At 42.0% G+C, this 19,504-nt stretch overlaps 1 protein-coding gene across 2 annotated transcripts in view; it reads left to right on the top strand.

The window, feature by feature from the left end:
* EDAR (ectodysplasin A receptor) overlaps positions 1-13,900 on the top strand; it is a 41,930-nt gene extending 28,030 nt beyond the window's left edge. Inside the window, exons 9-11 of one of the 2 annotated variants that reach the window (XM_055378331.2) lie at positions 367-526; positions 2,022-2,082; positions 11,135-13,900. In XM_055378331.2, the coding sequence (XP_055234306.2) occupies positions 367-526; positions 2,022-2,082; positions 11,135-11,457 (544 nt within the window). In that variant the 3' untranslated portion in view covers positions 11,458-13,900. The remainder of the gene's footprint in view (positions 1-366; positions 527-2,021; positions 2,083-11,134) is intronic. The other variant, XM_055378332.2, reaches the window with a different exon arrangement.
* The last annotated feature ends 5,604 nt before the right edge of the window (positions 13,901-19,504 follow it).

The following is a 19,504-nucleotide window of genomic DNA, read 5'->3' as shown; positions in this document are numbered from 1 at the left end:
ACTGGGATTAAATACAGAGATCTAGGACATATTCAATGAACCTTCACGGAGCATCCACTGTGTGTCAGGTAGCAGGGAAGGAGAGGCCCGTGGATGCCTCCCACCCGCAGTGGCAGCCCCAGCCCCTTAGATGCCTGCAGGTCACCCACCACGGACTTGTTTGTTTGCAAAGAAGCAGGAAGACACCGGTGTATGTCTCGTCTCATGTCCCCTGGTCTCGTGCCCACAAGGTGCCCAGTAAACACCTGAAAAACAAGTCATTGCCCCCCACTGTCCACAGATGGGCAATGGACAAGTTCACCACAGAACTTGTCAGGGCTGCAGCCCCCCAGGCACTGCTAATGACCATTGCTCTTGTTTTTGCAGCGAGAACGATGCCTCATCCGAGAATGAGCAGCTGCTGAGCCGGAGCGTCGACAGTGATGAGGAGCCCGCCCCTGACAAGCAGGGCTCCCCGGAGCTGTGCCTGCTGTCGCTGGTTCACTTGGCCAGGGAGAAGTCTGCCACCAGCAACAAGTCAGCCGGGGTGAGGCTCCTGCAGATGCCATGATGAGCTGTGAGATGTGGCTCCCTCACAGCCGCAAGACTAAAACTTTCTTATTGAATCAGCTCTCCTGCAAGACGGGGTGTTTCTCCCAGACGTCCAAGAATAGGAGACCTGGACAGTGACAAGTTCACAGCAAGATAGTCAAAAGGGAAAAAAACCCTTTCGTTTTTGAGTTTTTTTTTTTTTTTTTTTTGGAGATGAGAGTCTTGCTCTGTCACCCAGCCTGGAGTGCAGTGGTGCGATCTCGGCTCACTACAACCTCTGCCTCCTGGGTTCAAGCAATTCTCCTGTCTCAGCCTCCCAAGTAGCTAGGACTACAGGTGCACGCTGCCACACCCAGCTAATTTTTTTTGTATTTTAGTAGAGACGAGGTTTCACTGCGTTGCCCAGGCTGGTCTCAAACTCCTGAGTTCAGGCAATCCACCTGCCTCGGCCTTCCAAAGCACTAGGATTACAGGTGTGAGCTACCACGCCCAGCCACTTTGTTTTTATTATATAGCTTCATACACAAAAATGAAAAATAATAAGCAAAGAGAAAAAAGGTAAAATCACTTGGAATGCCAGAGGGCAGAAAAAGACCCTTGTAAATATACTGGGTTTTATCTAACCAGACAATTTTCTAGACACACACACACACAACGTTTTTCTTCTATGCATTTTTAAAAATATAAAAACAGGTTCACATGTAGAAACTGTCCCCAGGGTTTTATCACCTACCGCCCTGTAATGTGGTGTGGCCAGGAGCAGGGCAGGGGTGAGGGCAAAGGTGGCCAGAGCCCTCTTGGGCTCCCTGTGGACCTGGCCTGTGGTCGTCCCTCTAGCCTGTGCCCCTGGCTGCAGGCCCCAGCCGCAGGACAGCTGTGTTGCTAGGCAACATCACTGATGGCAAAAATGCCCAGTTGGGATCCTGGCTCCGGCCTGGTCCTGATAGGATGCCAAGCTCTGCGTGCCCTGAGTTCAGTGACCTCTGTAATGGGGCTGCCACTTGCAGAGACCCTGGAAGCCTGTGGGGTTGTTACAAGAGAGATAGGTGGCCGTGGCCCCGGGACTCTTCAGCCAGGGCCACTGAGCACCTGTGCACCGTGGGCCTGGTCTCCTGGCACCAGCCACGTGATCCGGGATGGGAGCCCTGCACGGCTCTGCTGCAGCACAGATGTCCTGAGGGCAAGTGGGGGTCCCCATGGTCATCTTTTCAAACAGACTGATGCCAGGGGTGTCCCCAAGTATCTTACGAGTCTGACCACCCAGCTGAGCCTAAGAAACACCCGTGGTAGACCCCAAAGATGTTTGAATAGGAAAACCTGAAGAAGGCCCTCCTCCCTGTGTGTCAGGGCTGGGCTGCTGACACGGGGGCTGTGTGCAGCGTCTCTGGCGTTGGGCATAGCTGCTGCCTGCCCCTGCTGACATGGAGGATTTGCCTCCTTTCTACTGTTGCCCCTTTCTGGAGATGAAAATTCTCAACTCTTTTTCACAGATTCAAAGCCGGAGGAAAAAGATCCTCGATGTGTATGCCACCGTGTGTGGAGTCGTGGAAGGTAAGCTGAAAAAAAGCCTGGGAGAGGTGGTGCCCACCCCACTGACATGAAGGGCTGGGCCCGGAGCCCTGAGGCTCCTGTGAGGGGAACTGAGGGAAGCCGCCCATCCAGTTGCCGCACTTTGGTCAGAATGGCCGCTGGAACCTATTTCAGGTGTGGGGAAACAGAATCTTGCTCCCAGATATTGGAAGGCATCTCCCAGTGCTTCCATGGGCCTTCCCCTCATGGGGCGGGAGACAGCCTGGTACAGGCACCCACTGTAGGGAAACACAGGGTCGGTGAGCAGCAGCCATGGAGCCTCAGACCTCCCGTATCCCCAGTGACCGTGTCCACACTGGCATCATCATCTGGGAAACATGATCAGTCATTTATCCTAGACTTAGCTGCCCTCTCCCTGCCCTCGAGCATCCCCGACGTCTGATAGCCCTGGGAGCCTCCAGCCTCCCCTCCCAGTGGCCTTCTGAGCTAAGTCAGGCTGTCTCCCCATAACCTGGGCTTGAGTGTGGGCAGGTTAAGAGGCAACAGGATAGGACCGTCAGTGCTGCAATCTGAAATCATAATCTTCAGCTTCCAGTTCCTGCAAAATCCACTTTCTAAATTACCTTCTTATTAACCCCAAAGATAAACCCCTCATGGCTGAGGTCAGGGGTTTTCCTGCTGCTGGACTCGCTGGCCTCCCTCCGTGGACTCCTTGATCTGGCCGGGCAGCGGGAGTGGAGCCTGGTGCATGCTGGGCAGCTCACCAATGCCCCCATTACCCCTCCTCCCACCCCCACATCCCACCGTAGGCCAAATGCAGCCCCCTGTGCCCTGGCAGGCTTTCTGATCCAGTGCTTTGTTGGCCAGAAATAACTATACTGTGGGTGAGTTCCAGGGCCAAGAATTCTTGGCTGCCGCTGAAATGTGGCATCTCTCCATAAACACATGCCCCAGGTCAGCCTGCCTGATCTCACCTGGCATGGCCTGGGGCTGTCAGCTGCCCAGGGGAGGATGGTCTAGGACTCACCTTCCATCCACCAGGAAACTCTTCTCTGTTCCAAAAAATGTTGAGTTCACACCCCTGGGACAGAGGTTTTCAAACCTCAGCCAGGGCTGAGAACCTGTGCTCCATGCCCAGCTCTGATGAACATTAGAGTCACCTGCAGGTCTTAACACCATCTCTGCCCATCCAGCCCACCCAGTCTGCCCCAACACCCTGATGTAATTAGTCAGGGGTGAATCCCAGGCATCTGTGTCTCTTTGTTTTTTGTTTTGTTTTGTTTTTAATTAAACTTTTTATTTTGAGATACTTCTTACCATGCAGTGGTAAGAGATAATACAGAGAGATCCTACATGCCCTTTACCCAGTTTCTCCTAACGATAACATCTTGCAAAACTATACACAGAAGTCACAACCAGGACACTGATATTGACACAGTGATATCGACTCAGCTCCCATACAAAAACTCCTCCTGTTGCCTTTTATAGCCACAGCCAATTTCCACCCACCCCACCCTCACCTAGGCCCCTGGAAACCAGTAATCTGTTCTCCATTCCTATAATTTTGTCATTTCAAGAGTGTTATAAAAGTGGAATCACAAGGTATGTAACCGTGGTGAATAGCTTTTTTCACTCAGCATAATTCACTGGAGGTCCATGCAGGTTGTTGCATGTATCAATAGTCCATTCCTCTCTCTTGCTGAGTAGTAGTCTGTGGCATAAATGGACCAGAGTTGGTTTAACCATTCACTTGTTGAAGGACATCAGGGTTATTTCCACTTAAGGGCTATTATGAATAAAGGTGCTATAAATATTTGTGTATAGGTTTTTGTGTGGACATCAGTCGTGATTTATCTGGGATAAAGACCCAGGAGTACATTTGTTGGGTTGTATGATAGTTGCATGGTTGATTAATTTAAAAAACTGCCAAATTGTTTTCTAAAGTTATTGTACCATTTTACATTCCTACTAGCAGTGTGGGAACGGTCTAGTTTCTCCATATGCTTGCCAGCATTTGGTGGTGTTACTATGTTTTGTTTTAGCTATTCTGAGAAGTGTGTTATGATATCTTATTGTGGTCTCAATTTGCATGTTCCTATTGTTTAAATATGTTTTCTTGTGTTTATTTTTCATCTGTGTGTCCTCTTCAGTAAAATGAATGTTTCTTCATGTCTTTTGCCCATTTTTCAATGGTATTGTATGATTTTTTTGCTGTCGAGTTTTGAGGGTTTTTAAAAATATATTCTAGACACTAGTCCTATGATGGATATGTGGTTTTATAAATGTTTTCTCCATTCTATAGTTTAGCTTATCTTTTCAGTCTCTTAACAGGGTCTTTCATAGAATGATGTTTTAAATTTTTATGAGTCAAATTTATGAAACTAATTATAAAGTTTTCTTTTTATGGATGATGCTTTTGTGTCAAATCTAAGATCTCTCTTGCCTAGTCCTAGATCCCAGAGATTTGCTCCCACAATTTTTTCTAGAAGTTTTATAGCTTAATGTTTTACATTCTAAGTCCACATAGTTTTTATGTTTTACATTTAAGTTCACATAGTTTTATATTTTGCATTTAAGTTTGAGTTGATTTTTATAGAAGATATGAAACTTGGGTCAAAGTTCATTTTTTTGTCTATGGACGTCCAATTGCTCCAGCACCGTTTTTTTGAAAAATTATCTTTCCTCCATTGAATTGCTTTTCAAACTTTGTCAAAAATCAGTTTGGCATATTTGTATAGGTCTATTTTCTGGGGTTGCTGTTCTGTTGCATTTATCTACATGTCTGTCCCTCTGATAATACCACAAGGTCTTGATTCTTGTATAAATTATATAATAACAGATGAGTCCTGAAATCAAATGGACTGCTCCCATTTTATTTTTTTTTCAAAAATCTTTTAGCTATTCTAGTTCCTTTGCCTTTCCATATAAGTTTTATAGTAATCTTCCCTATATGTACAAAATGCCTTGCTGGGATTTTAATGAGTTGCAACAAAACTGTATATCAATCTGGGAAGATTTGACATCTTTATTATGTCGAGTCTTCTGAGCCACGGGCATGGTATATCTCTTCATTTATTTAGCACAACTTTAATTTTTTTTCATCTGCATTGTGTAGTTTCCAAAATACAAGTTCTGGGCATATTTTGCTAGATTTACACCATAAGTATATCATTTATTTTTTGAGCCATTGTAAACGACAATTTAAATTCAGTAGCCATACATTCATTGTTAGTTATATAGAAATACAATTGATTTTTATATGTTTATCCTGTATCCTGTGACCTTGCTGAATTCACTTATAAGATCTGGGAGTTTTCTTGTAGATGCCTTGGGATTTTCTACATAGATAATCACATCTGCAAATGGGACCGTTTTATTTCTTCCATTCCAATCTGTGTACCGTTTCTTTCCTTTTCTCATTTTATTGCACTGGCTATACCTTCCAGCACTACAGTGAATATAAATATGAAGCAGAAGCAGAAATCCTTGCCTTATTTCTGATCTTAAAAGCATTCCATTTTTCACCATTAAGTATAATATTAGCTCTAGGCTTTTTATAAATTGTTGACATTAATTTTTTGAGTGGATTACAATAATTTTTAAATATTGAACCAGCCTTACCTCCCTGGAATAAGCCATACCTGATGTGGTACAATTCTTTTTTATGGTTGCATTCTATTTGCTAATATTTTGTTAAGGATTTTGCATTTATATTCATGAGAGATCTTGGTCTTTGGTTTGTGGTTTGTTTTTTGTCTTTGTCTGGTTTTGGTATCCAGTTTATACTACCCTCATAGAATAAGTTAGGAAGTGTTTCTTCCTTTTCTATGTCTAGAAAAGATCGTGTAGAATTGCTATTCTTTCTTAAACATTTTGTAGAATTCTTCAGTGAAATAATGAGGACCTAGAGATTTCCTTTGGGGAGGTTTTTTTTTTTTTTTTTTTTGAGATGGAGTCTCGCTATGTCACCCAGGCTGGAGTGCAGTGGCACAATCCTCGCTCACTGCAACCTCTGCCTCTCAAGTTCAAGTGATTCTCTTGCCTCAGCCTCCCAAGTAGCTGGGATTATAGGCACATGCCACCATGGCCCAGCTAATTTTTTTTTTTTTTTTTTTGAGACGGAGTCTCACTCTGTCCCAGGCTGGCAACCTCCACCTCCCAGGTTTAAGCGATTCTCCTTTCTCAGCCTCCTGGGTAGCTGGGATTACATGTGCATGCCACCATGCCCAGCTAATTTTTGTATTTTTAGTAGATATGGGGTTTCACCATGTTGGCCAGGCTGGTCTTGAACTCCTGACCTCGTGATCCACCTGCTTTGGCCTCCCAAAGTGCTGGGATTACAGGCTTGAGCCACCGTGCCCAGCCCTAATTTTTGTATTTTAATAGAAATGAGGTTTCACCATCTTGGCCAGACTGGTCTTGAACTCCTGACCTCAAGCAATATACCCACCTCAGCCTCCCAAAGTGCTGGGATTACAGGCATGAGCCACCGTGTTTGGCTAGATATTTTTACAGTTACAATTTCAGCTTCCTTAATAGTTATAAGTCTGTTCAAATGATCTATTTTATATTGGGTAAGTTGTGATAGTTTATGTTTTTTGAGGAATTGTTTATTTTCATCTAAGTTATCAAATTTATATGTGTAGAGTTAAAGTTGCAAGTTTTATCTTATTATCTGTTTGATATCTATGGTGTGTATAGTAATATCTCCTGCTTCATTCTTGATATTGGTAATTTGTGTCTTCTCTATTTTTTCCTTGTCAGTTATATCGATCTTTTCAAATAACTGTCTCTTTTCATATTGATCTCTTTTACTTTACAGTTTTCAATTTCATTGATTACTGCTCTTATTTCTAAATTACTTATTTCCTTCTATGTACATTTGGTTTATTTTGTTAATCTTTTTCTAAGTGCTTGAAATGGGAGCTTAGATTGTTAACTTGAGTTTTCCTCCTTTGTATGTATCTGTCCTATAAATTTCACTCTCAGTACTACTTTAGCTGTGTCTCACAAATATTGACATCTTGTATTTTTATTTTCATTCATTTTTAAATTGTCTTTGAGACTTCCTCTTTGACCTGTGGATTATTTAGAAGACTGTTGTCTGGTTTTCAAGTGTGTGAAGATTTTTCTGTTATATATTTATATTCTGATTCTATTGTGGTAGGGGAATATCCTTTGTATAATTTCAATTCTTTTAATTTGTTGAGGTTTAAGGCCAATAATTATGAACAATGTGTATTCTGCTGTTGTTGAATGGAGTGTTCTATAAATGTTGATTAGATCGTGTTGGTTGATGATGTTGGTAAGTTCTATATTCTTCATTTTTTTTTCTAATTGTTCTATCATTTACTGAGGGAGGAATGTTAAAGTCTTCAACTATAATTGTGGACTTATCTCTTCTTTCAGGTCTATCAGTTTTTGTTTCACATATTTTGGAGCTCTGTTGTTTGGTGCATATTCATTTAGGATTGCTATGTCTTCTTGGATTGACCCTTTAATCATTATTAAATGTCACTTTCTGGTAATTTTTTCCTCTGAAGTCTACTTTAACTGATGTTATAGCCACTCTGCCTTCTTGTTATTGAAGTTTGCATGATATGTATTTTTCCATCCTTTACTTCCAACGCCTCTCTCATTATATTGAAGTGAGTTTCTTCTAGGCAGCATATAACTGGGAAAATTTTTAAGTCTACTCTACCAAGCTCTACCTTTTAGTTTTTTTGTTTTGGTTTGGTTTGGGTTTTTTTTTTTTTTCTTTTTTTTTTTGGAGTTTCCACTCCTGTTGCCCAGGCTGGAGTGCAATGGCGTGATCTTGGCTCAGTGCAACCTCTGCCTCACAGGTTCAAGTGGTTCTCCTGCCTCAGCCTCCCAAGTAGTTGGGATCACAGGCATGTGCCACCACACCAGCTAATTTTGTATATTTAGTAGAAACAGGGTTTCACCATGTTGACCAGGCTGGTCTAGAACTCCTGACCTCAGCTAATCCATCTGCCTTGGCCTCCCAAAGTGCTGGGATTACAGGCATGAGCCACCACGCCCAGCCTTTAGTTGGTATTTAAACCATTTACATTAAATGTAGTCATTGTTAGGGCTTAAGTCTGCTATTTTATATTTTGTTTACTGTTTGTTGTCTCTTTTTCATTTCTGTGTTTTTTTATTCCTGCTTTACTGTGGGTCACTTGAACATATTTCAGAATTCAATTTTGGTGTTTTTTGAGTGATACGTTTTGATTTTATCTCTTTCCATAGTTATTTTAGTAGTTTCTCTAGACATTGCATTGACACATATAACTTATCAGTCTACTGGTGTTATTATTATTTTTGACATGGAGTTTTACTCTGCCACCCAGGTTGGAGAGCAGTGGCACGATCTCGGCTCACTGCAACCTCCGCCTCCCAGGTTCAAGCGATTCTCCTGCCTCAGCCTCCTGAGTAGCTGGGATTACAGGTGTGCACTACCACGCCAATGTGTTTTTTGTGTTTTTAGTAGAGACGGGGTTTCACCATGTTGGCCAGGCTAGTCTTGAACTCCTGACCTCAGGTGAACTGCCCACCTTGGCCTCCCAAAGTGCTTGGATTATAGGTGTGAGCCACCGTGCCCAGCCTTACTGGTGTTATTATTTTGCCAGTTTGAATGAAGTATAAAAACGTTACCTTTCTCTATGTCCCTTTACCTTCTCTGTTTATAGTAGTTGTAAATATTTCCTCTACATATATTTAGAACCACATAAATTGCTTCAACTGCCTAACGTAATTCAGAAAACTTAAAAAGAGAAGGAAAGTCTGTTGTATGTGCCCATATTTTTGCTATGTTCTTTTCTGATGTCTCAAGTTTCATTCTTTTACTATTTCCTTTCTGTTTATAGAATTTCCTTTTGCTTCTTTTAGGGTAGGTCTGCTGGTGAAAAATTCTTAATTTTTCTTTGGCTTGGAATGTCTTGATATTCTCATGCTTTCCTGAAGGATATTTTCACTCAGCTCACTGCAACCTGGCATGCAACTCTGGGTTGAAAGTTCTCTTCTTTCAGTACTTGGAAATACCGTGCTACTTCTTTGTGGTCTCCAGGTTTCTGATTATAAGTCTACTGTCATTCTAATTCTTTTCCCTCTCTAGGTCAGGCGTTGTTTTTCTTTGGCTGTTTCTAAGACTTTGTCTTTAGTTTTCAGAAGTTCATTTATGATGTATCTTGACATGAATATATTTGGGTTTATCCTGTTTGGGATTTGCTTATCTTCTTGAATCTGTAGACTTACGTCTTTACAAATTTGGAGAGTTCTAAACCATCATTTATTTGAGTATTTAGTCCCACTCTCTTCTCCTCTCCTTCTGAAACTTCTTGACACAAATGTTAGCTCTTCTGTTATAACTCCACAGTTCCCTAAGGCTCTGTGTTTTTCAGTTTATTTTCTCTGATTGAGTAATTTCCACTTCTAGTTTCCATTATCCATCTCACTGATTCTTTCCTCTTTCTTACTCTGTCATTGAGCACATCTACTGAGCTTTTTATTGTGGTTATTGTACTTTTTTAGTTCTAATATTTTCATTTCTTTTTTACATTTTCTATTATTTTTCCTGACGATTTCTATTTTTGCATTTAAGCATGTTCATAATTGCTTGTTGAAGCACTTTTATTATGAATTCTTTAAAACCTTTTTCAGATTATCTAACATCTGTCATCTCAGTGTTAGCATCTATTGATTTTCTTTTTTTACTCATTTGACATCTTCTTGGTTCTTAGTATGATGAGTGAATTCACTTTGAAACCTGTGTAGTTTTATGGCCTGATATGAAACTCTGGGTCTTATTTAAGCCTTCTATTTTAGCTGGCTCCTTTTGATAGCCCTGTGGCAGGAGAATGAGGGTGCTGTCTTGCTACTGTTAGGTGAAGACAGACATCCAAATTCCCCACTCAACCTTCACTAACACTCAAGGGGGATTCCTTTTTACTGCTACTTGGGGTTTGGGAGTATGGCTCCTGACATGGTCACCACGGGGGCAGGGGAGTTGTTACCAGCTGGTTGATGAGAAAGCCCCAGCTCCCTACATGGCCTTTCCTGACACCACCTGGCACAGTGTTACAGCCTGGTGAGGGTGGAATTCTAGGCTCCCCACTCAGCCTTTGCTACCCTGGATAGAGTGGGGACACAGTTTTTCTGTGGTGTTTGGCTGGAATAGAGCAATTATTGTCTAAATGTTTTATGCTTGCTAGGCTGCTCTTTTCCTAGTGCTCTGACTAGAAACAGAAGACTTTTGTTGGGGCTGTTTTTGTCTGTGGTTGCTATTATTTCCGGATTTTTGGACTTTTCTGCCCCATGTCTGGAATTTATGAGGCAAAAGAAAACCCAGGGAACTTACCACCATCACCATCCTAAGGTATCGAGGTCCCTAGTTGGTCTGTCTTCTTTTCTCCACTTTTCAGACTTCTTGTATTTGTTTTACACAGAATGTCCAGGGCTTTTAGCTGTACTTAGTGGGAAGATTAGGGAAAATTATATCTACTCTTATCTTCCAGAAACAGCAATATCAAGTTTTTAAATGCTCCTAGGTGAGTCTAATGTACAGTGAAGCCCAAGAACCATCAGACCACTGAGTTGGCAGTGACTTGGTTCAGATAACCCCAATCTGGGGCTATCATTGACAGCACCCATCACAAAGTTGACTACTGTTCCCTAAAGAGACATGATACTGTCCCTTTGACCCCCTCCTCAGCCCAGCCCCATGGGAGACAGGGTTACCCAACTAAGGATAACTTGTCTTGAAGTCTTTGAGAACTGCTAAAAATGGTCATGAGGGAATTATTATCATTGTCAATATAGCAGTCATTTTCCTAGTGGGGAAGGGGCTATTACCGGGGTCAGGGTACATGCACAGCCCTCTCTTGTGGCTGGCAGCGTTCTAGGTGTTGTTTGCCTTAAGTTATGCATTTGTTTTAGGTGGCTTTCTGCATGTTTTATAATTTTTAAAAATTTTTTTCAAATAATTTTTATTTCATTTAAATAATTTTTCATAGTGTTGACCTTCTATTGACTGCGACTTGCAACATCTAACTGTGGCCATTGGTGTCTGTAGGTCTTAGCCCCACGGAGCTGCCATTTGATTGCCTCGAGAAGACTAGCCGAATGCTCAGCTCCACGTACAACTCTGAGAAGGCTGTTGTGAAAACGTGGCGCCACCTCGCCGAGAGCTTCGGCCTGAAGAGGGATGAGATTGGGGGCATGACAGACGGCATGCAGCTCTTTGACCGCATCAGCACGGCAGGCTACAGCATCCCTGAGCTACTCACAAAACTGGTGCAGATTGAGCGGCTGGATGCTGTGGAGTCCTTGTGTGCAGACATACTGGAGTGGGCGGGGGTTGTGCCACCTGCCTCCCAGCCACATGTTGCATCTTGAAAAGCATGCCTGTGGGCTGTCCTCCCAGGACAAGCCAAGGATCCAACGAGGGCTCTGGAGCTGTGAGTGGTGCCAAAAGACTGCCAAGAATCAAGGCTTTTGTGATATGTCACCGTATGCCTTAGGATGTTCAAGGAGCCAGACGAAATAAGGCCTGTCTTCCAATTTAACCAAAGATAAAGGACTAGAGCCGGGATACTTTCAGATGCTCACCTGTACCTCACCAGGCAGAGTAAATATCTACTCACTCATACAGCCAGCCCACCAGCCCACCATTAACTCATTGAACAATGAGACAATGTTGAGGACTCAAATGAATCAAACCCCGTGGGAATGACAGAAGTGAAGAATCTGGTCCCTGTCTTTAAGGAGTTTGCACTCCAGTAGAAGACAGAAGGAACGTATGTTTACAAACCACTTCACTGGAAGACATCAAACAAGCTGAATGAAGGGGCGCTTAGAAAACGTTAATAGAAGTTCTAAGCGGGAGATGACTCCCTACTGGGATGATGAAGGATGGCATCCTAGTGAAGAAGCAGCTCAAACATTTTGATAAAATGGCAACAAAATGCAGACACCCTGCTCCAGGTATTATTTCAGGTTTAGTACAAGTCTGTTAATACCCTATGTGTTTTCACTAGGATAACTTTTTACTTATCCTTGAGGTCATCCATATTCTTACAGGCCTTCCAGTCAATAATGGAAGAGCTCACTCTATACAAAACCAATATGCAAGGCATGTGTTTGTCCAAGCAATTGGATGTGTGCAGTAGCCAATTTCATTTACTGCATTAATCTTTGGCCTGGGAACCCTGTGGTTTGCACTACATGTGAAAGGCCTTCCACTTCAGTCTTAGGCAGATTTGACCTTTTAGGGGCAGCAATGCTGAAGGACACAGCAATTTAAATTATAATGTGTCAGGCTGTGTTTTCGCTTCAAACATATATGAGTAGTCAACTGTAATTAGAAAGAGAAATGATGACTTCCTAAGAGTTCAGCCACGCATAATTCTACATTTCAAGAGCATCTAAGACTTGTGGATTAGCCTCATGGCATGAGAGTTTCAGACTCAGCCTTCTGAGCCAGTCAGGGAAAGTGGAGTTCTGCAGCGCAAATGAGAGCCTGGGCTTGATGTCCAGGGAGCTGGCTTCTAGTTGTGCCACCTTGGGCCTTGTCTTTTCCTCTCTCAGCCTCAGTTTCTCGTCTGCCAATGAGATGTTACTGATTCTGTAATTGGGGCAGGTAGGGTTCAGGTGAGCAAAAAGAAAGTGGAGCTATAGGAAATGCCAGGCCTTTGAGGTGCTCTATGGAAGTGAACACAGTGTGGTTTGTCCATTTAAATGGGAATAAAAACAGAAAAACTCAGACTTGGCATTTTCACAATAACTGCAATGGTTTGACATAACATTTATAGGCAGAAAGTTAATAAACTGGCATTGTTCTTGGCATATTGTTGTACTATCTCTGTAACTGCCAAGAGCTCAGGAGCCAGGCTAGTGATCATACCAGGGGTTAGAGTTCACTGCTGAACTCCCTGATGGCAGGTCTGTGTTTATTACTACACTAAAACAAAGTCTCTGACTTACAAAGCGAGGTTGTAAAAATTACAAGTTGCATGACTGAAAAAATGCTTTGGGGGGAAATCAGTCATATCTTTAACACCAACAAGCAATTTCCCACCAACGAATGTAGTACATACTGTGAGAGGATAATGAGGTCCTGAATATTTAATAGCATCATTTACTGTGTCTGTTTGCTGCTGTTTTTCGAACCTATTTGGTTTACCCTGCAAGCTAAATACTCCACAGCAGAGCTGAATTATCCTTTTAATTCCTCTTTGAAATCCTGTGGTGCCCCCTTCCCCCTGCCTTGTGATGATGATGATGATGAGTCTCCCCTTAATTAGACTGCAAATGTCACTTGTGATGAGTGTGCCATTCCAGGATAACAGCTTGCACCCTCCTCAGAATATTTTCAGCGAAAGAGTGGGGTGGCTGTTCTCTGCTCCTGGTGCTTTGGCCTCATTTCACACTATTAGAATTCTGGGGCTGTAAGGCCAGCCAGTGTCAGCTCATGTTCCATTGGCTCTCCACCTGCCATTTTTAGGGAGCTATTCCTTATATAGTTACAAATTCCCTTGTCATTTACTTATTTGGAAACATGGGATTTACTCTGACAAGCTTTAGCCTATGTTATGGGATTCAGAACAATGAGATCATAATAATTCTCACTGACCAAAGCTGGGACTCCATCCTGCCATTTTTGTGTGGAGATATTCATAATTCTGCAATACTTTAAAACATTTAGAAAACACCCCAGGGTAGGTCTGTGGCCCTTAGACAGTGAAGTCTTAATTGTCAATATTTTTGTCTAATTCTGTATATATATATAACTTATTATATTTTATAATCTCAATAAACACATTAATAAGATTTACAGACTACCGTAATGTGAGCTCTCTTTGTATTTGGGGTGGTGGGTCGGGGGGGTGAGTGGGGAAGGTTCTGATTGCTCTGTTCCTGGTTATTGCCCTATGTATGATGAGACTGTAGGATTGCAACCAGCTATAAACAAAAAGTGCCTAAAATGTTATGGCCTGGGACATTCACTAGGCAGAAGCAAACATTACAAGGAGATCATGTAAAAACCACCTGGAGCATTGCTTTCCAAGTTGGCATCATTAGCTCATAAGGCATTGTATCACTTATCTATTTCTGTGTAACAAACTGTCTTAAAATTCAATGGCTTAAAGCAACAGTCATTTATTATCATAGCTTGGGGGTTAGTAGGGGGTCAGTCAGCTGACTTAGGTTGGGCTCAGTTGAATGTGGGTCAACTGGGGCCTCTGCCTGTTGGAATACCTTAACTGGGGCAGCTCTACTCCATCATCTCTGTCAACCTAGATAACAGAGAGAGGCTCTCTAAAAGAAAGAAAATGATGATACGTATTGGGGAATAGGGCATTGCAATGGGAATACATGTGCCATAGTAAACTATGCGTGTTTTTGAAGAGGTAAAGGAAGACAACGGTTCTTAGAGGAAAATAAGGAGGATTACATAATTATTTTGAGACAATTATCCTTGGCTACAAGGATCAATAATAAGGGTGGTGCCAGTCCAGGGTTGGACAGGGAGTTTCTGGGCAGAGGTCCTTGCAGGAGTCTTTGTGTGTGTTTAAGATTGTCATGGCCTTTGTGCAAGGTTTTCGTTTTTTCAGTCTTGTGATGGCTCTTGTTATCAGTGATTTATGCAGAGAGAACCCTTCTTTCCTGGCCTTCCATGACTCTATTTGTCAGTTTTTTTTTTTTTTTTAAGCACAAGTGACTCCTTTATAATTCTGACAACTTCCACATTTCCCCCATTTGATCAAGATCTTTATCAGAAAGCATCCCCAGTGAGTCATCCCATAGTTAGGTTTTGATTATTCCTTCGTGCCAGGATAGACCTGTCCTAGGTGGCTGGTCTGGTCTCACATTGGAGGGATTTGATGGTGACTAGGAGTCAGTGTCAAAACCCTTTAGCCATGTTTGAACAAATGGGAAGTTTGGAGAGAGTGGCTCTCAGGCTAGGTCTACTTGAAGTCTATTGTTAAGTTTGATTTTGTCTGTTCTGTAAACATTTGCTATCATCTCAAAATGCAGGGCCAGTATTATTCTGTTAGAAGGTGTACTTCTACTGAGATTTGACAAGTAACAGACAGGAAGTTTAAAAAAGGAAAATATAAAGGAAAATTAAAATCAATAGTAATATGAGAATCCCAGTTTGCATAATGGTTTTGAGCCATGAATGTAGGTTTAAAGGCAACCAAATGAATAAATGAAATAACCATGAGGAATTAGGTGACCCTTCTTTTATCCTTGTGGCCTCTATTTTGTGAACATGGGTCTCAACTTTCCCAGAGGAATTTACCTAGGTACAGCAATGTAGTATTAGAAATAGCACAGACAAAGATGGCTACTAGAAGCATTTCATGCCAGCCTCTTCCACTTAGAACAAAAACAATGTGTAGACAGTCACACTTTGAATACATTATCCAAGAGAGAACACTGGAATTCAACAGAGAAGTGGCAGGAAACACCAAAAGCAGGGCAGGAGAAGGGAGACAAGCAGCCTGCCTAGCCAGGATCAACTAGGAGCTGGGAGTGACTTCCCAATTCAGGGAAAGGGTGAATAAGAGACTTCCAGTGGCCCAGATCCCCAGCATGAACTCATGTAATCCTGGCCATGAGAGACCCCTCAACCCTCCCAACCACTGAAGCTAACATAGGAAGCTGCTGGGAGACCATGGGATGGAACTGCTCCAGAGATGGAGTTTGCACTGGATCCCACACCTTTCTGAGACCTAAGCAACTACAGCAAGACACCATTTTCAAACCTAGCCTTGGGTAGATTGCATGCTGTCCTGGGGCCCAGAGGCACTGGGACTGAGGTGTTACAGAAACCCAGATTGTTGCTGCTGGGAATGGGGAGTGAGTTGCTAGCACTTCCACAGCCAGGGCTAAGAAACAAACAAGGAAAGGGTTGCAGTTGCTGATGCCAGGAAGTGAGTGCTGCTGGGACAGAAATTAGGATGCTGAAAGGGTGTAAGTTGCCACTGGGACTTGCTCACCAGCTGAAATGGGGCCTCCTGCAGCCAGGGTGGGAGGGTGAGACAGGCATGGGCTAACACTGTCAAGGCTGGAAAGCAAGCCCCACTGGGACTGTGGGAAGGACATACATTCCCACCTACCAGCCCAGGCTGTGGCCACAGAGCACAGCCACACTCTGTCCAGTGGTAGCACTTTAGCACAGCTGCTATCATCCCTTACCTGAGCACTCTACCTGGGGCCTGAGGATCACCTTATCCTGGCCACCAATGGTGGTGCCTGCTCTCACCAAGGGGCCTGAGCACAAACCTGCACAGCCCAGCTTTGCCCCCTCTTTCAGACAGGGCACATATTCTGGGGTCCTGGGAACTGTGCAATTCAATCCACCACCTTGGGTACCTGAGTATCTTTCTGGGGCCTACGGTTGGGCCTAAACTCCTAGCCACCATCACATCACCTGATACTTCCTTGCAAGTGTCACCTGAAGGCCAAGAGGTTGTCTTACCCAGTCCATCACAGCAACCACCAACATCAATGCACACCACTTGGAACCCAGAGAATTGTCCTGCTACTGCTACTGCCATTGCTCATGCTATGCCAGCTGCCCAAAGGCCCAAAAACCCACCTACACACCCAATCCATTGCTGCCACTACCAGCAACTGAACAAGCCACCTGGAGGCCCAGAAATCAGCCTGCCAAATAACTGCCAACAGAGATGCCAGCTATACAGCCCTGGGCACAAACAGGCACACTTTGCCCATTGCTGTCATCACTAGGGCCTGAAGACTGGCCCATTTGGCATCCCAATCCCTAGTACAACTTCACCACAGCCTCCACTAATAACTTCACCCTAACCCAGTGGGGAAATCACGGATGCCACCAACACTGCTTACAGCCTAAAAAATCATACAGAGACTACATTACTACGTGCATCCAGAATCAAAGCCAAAGTACCCTACTCAACCAAAACCATAGATATATCTTTAGGAAAAAGTCTTCTTCTATGAAAGAAATTTCAAAAACAAGAAGAAGCAACAGTTACACGAGATGTGCAGAGATCCACTTAAGGACAAATGAAACATGAAAAATTAAGGAAATGTGACGCCTCTAAAGGAACATCAGAATTCTCAAGCAATAGATCTTAATCAAAAATAAATTTCTGAAATCCCAGATTAAAAATTTGAAATATTGATTTTAAAGGAGCTCAGTGATATACAAGAGAACTCTGAAAAACAATACAAAGAAATCAGAAAAACAATACGGGATATGAATGAAAAATTTACCAAAGAGATAGATTTTTTTAAAAGAACCAAACAGAAATTCCAGAACTGAAGAATTCATTGAAGGAAATATATAATACATTGGAAAGCTTCAAAAATAGATTGCATAAGGGAGAATAAAGAATCTCAGAACTTGAAGATAGCATTTTTGAAATAATCCAGTCAGACAAAAAGAAAAAGAATAAAACAGAATGAGTAAAGCCTTCATGACACTTGGGAAAACACAAAGTGATCAAATATTCGAGTTATTAGTATCCCTGAGAGTAAAGAGACAGAGAAAAGGTTAGAAAATTTAATTAATAAAACAACAGATGAAAACTTCCTAAGTCTAGAGATTTAGACATTCAAATACAGGAGACTCAGTGATCTCCAGGAAGATACATTCTGCAAGCGTTTTCTCCATGACACATTATAGTCCAGCTGTCTAAAGTCAAAGATAAAGGGTGAATCCTAAAAAGAGCAAGAGAAAAGCATACAGTTACCTATCAAGAAAACCCCTGACCAGGTGCAGTGGCTCATGCCTGTAATCCCAGCACTTTGGGAGGGTGAGATGGGTAGATCACTCATACTCACGAGTACAAGACCAGCCTGGGCAACATGGCAAAACCCCGTCTCTACCAAAAACACAAAACATTAGCCAGGCATGGGGCTTGTGCCTGTGGTCCCAGCTACTAAGGAGGCTGAGGTGGGAGGATTGCTTAAGCCTGGGAGGCAGAGGCTGCAGTAAGCCCATATCATGCCACTGCACTGCACTCTGGCCTAGGTGACAGAGTGAGACCCCATCACAAAAAAAAAAAAAAAAAAAGAAAACCCCATCAGCCTAAGAGTGAGTTTCTCAGCAGAAACTTTATAGGCCAGAAGAGAATGGTATGATATACTCAAAGTGCTGAGAGAAAAAAAAAAAAAAAATGTCAGCCAAGAATACTATATCCAGCAAAATTATCCTTCATAAATGAAAGAGAACTAGTCTTTCCTAGACAAGCAAATGCTGAGGGAATTCATTACCACTAGACGACTCCCACAATAAATGCTCAAGGGAATTTTAAGCCTGGAAGCAAAATAACATTTACCATCATGGAAACAAATGAAAGTATAAAACTCACTGGTAAAGCAATCACGTAAAATAGGAAGAGAAATGGTACCACTACAGAAACCCACCAACCACAACAACAATCAATAAGAGAAAAAGAAAGGAACAAAGAATATATGAAACAACCAGAAAAGACAACAAAACCTCACATATCAATAACTGTGAACACAAACAGATTTAATTCTCCACTTAAAAGATATAGAATAGCTGAATGGATTAAGAAACATGATCTAACTATACGCCTCTTACAAGAAACTCACCTTACCAGTAAAGACACATCTGAAAGTAAAGTGATGTACATATTCCATACAAATGAAAACCAAAATTAAGCAGGTGTAGCTGTACTGATGAGATAAAATAGACTTTAAGTCAAAAACAGTAAAAAAAAAAAAAAAAAAAAAAAAAGGTTATTATATAATGATAAAGGGATCAATCCAGCAAGAGGATATAATTATTCTAAATATATATGTCTAGAATATTGGAGCACTCATATTAATAAAGCAAATATTATTAGATCTAAGAAGAGATAGATGCAATACAATAACAGTCAGAGACTTCATCTCTCCCACTCAGCATTAGATAGATCACCTCGACAGAAAATCAAAAAGCATTGGATTTAAACTAAACTTTAGAGCAATTGGTCCTAACAGATCTTTACAGAACATTCTGACTACAGAATATACATTCTTTCATCAGCACATGGAACATTCTCCAGGATAGACCATATGTTAGGCCACAAAACAAGTCTCAACAAAACTTAACAAATCAAAATCATATCAAGTATTTTCTCAGACCACAATGGATAAAACTAGAAATCAATACCATGAGGAACTTTGGAAACTATACAAAAACATGGAAATTAAACAGCATGCTTCTGAATAACCACTGGATAAAAAAGAAGTTAATATGAAAATTTAAAAAAACTGAAAGAAATAAAAATGAAGAAAAAATAAAGCAAAACTGATGGGGTACAACAAAAGCAGTGCAAAGGGGGAAGTTTACAGCAATAAACGCCTACATCAAAAAAAGTAGAAAGAGTACAAAGTAACAATCAAACAATATACCTCAAGGAAATAGAAAAGCAAGAAC

This window comes from Gorilla gorilla, chromosome 12, assembly GCF_029281585.2.
Source record: "Gorilla gorilla gorilla isolate KB3781 chromosome 12, NHGRI_mGorGor1-v2.1_pri, whole genome shotgun sequence".
Classification (NCBI taxonomy): Eukaryota; Metazoa; Chordata; class Mammalia; order Primates; family Hominidae; genus Gorilla; species Gorilla gorilla.
The sequence above is the reverse complement of the archived record's forward strand: the minus strand, read 5'-3'. Positions and strand labels throughout refer to the sequence as shown.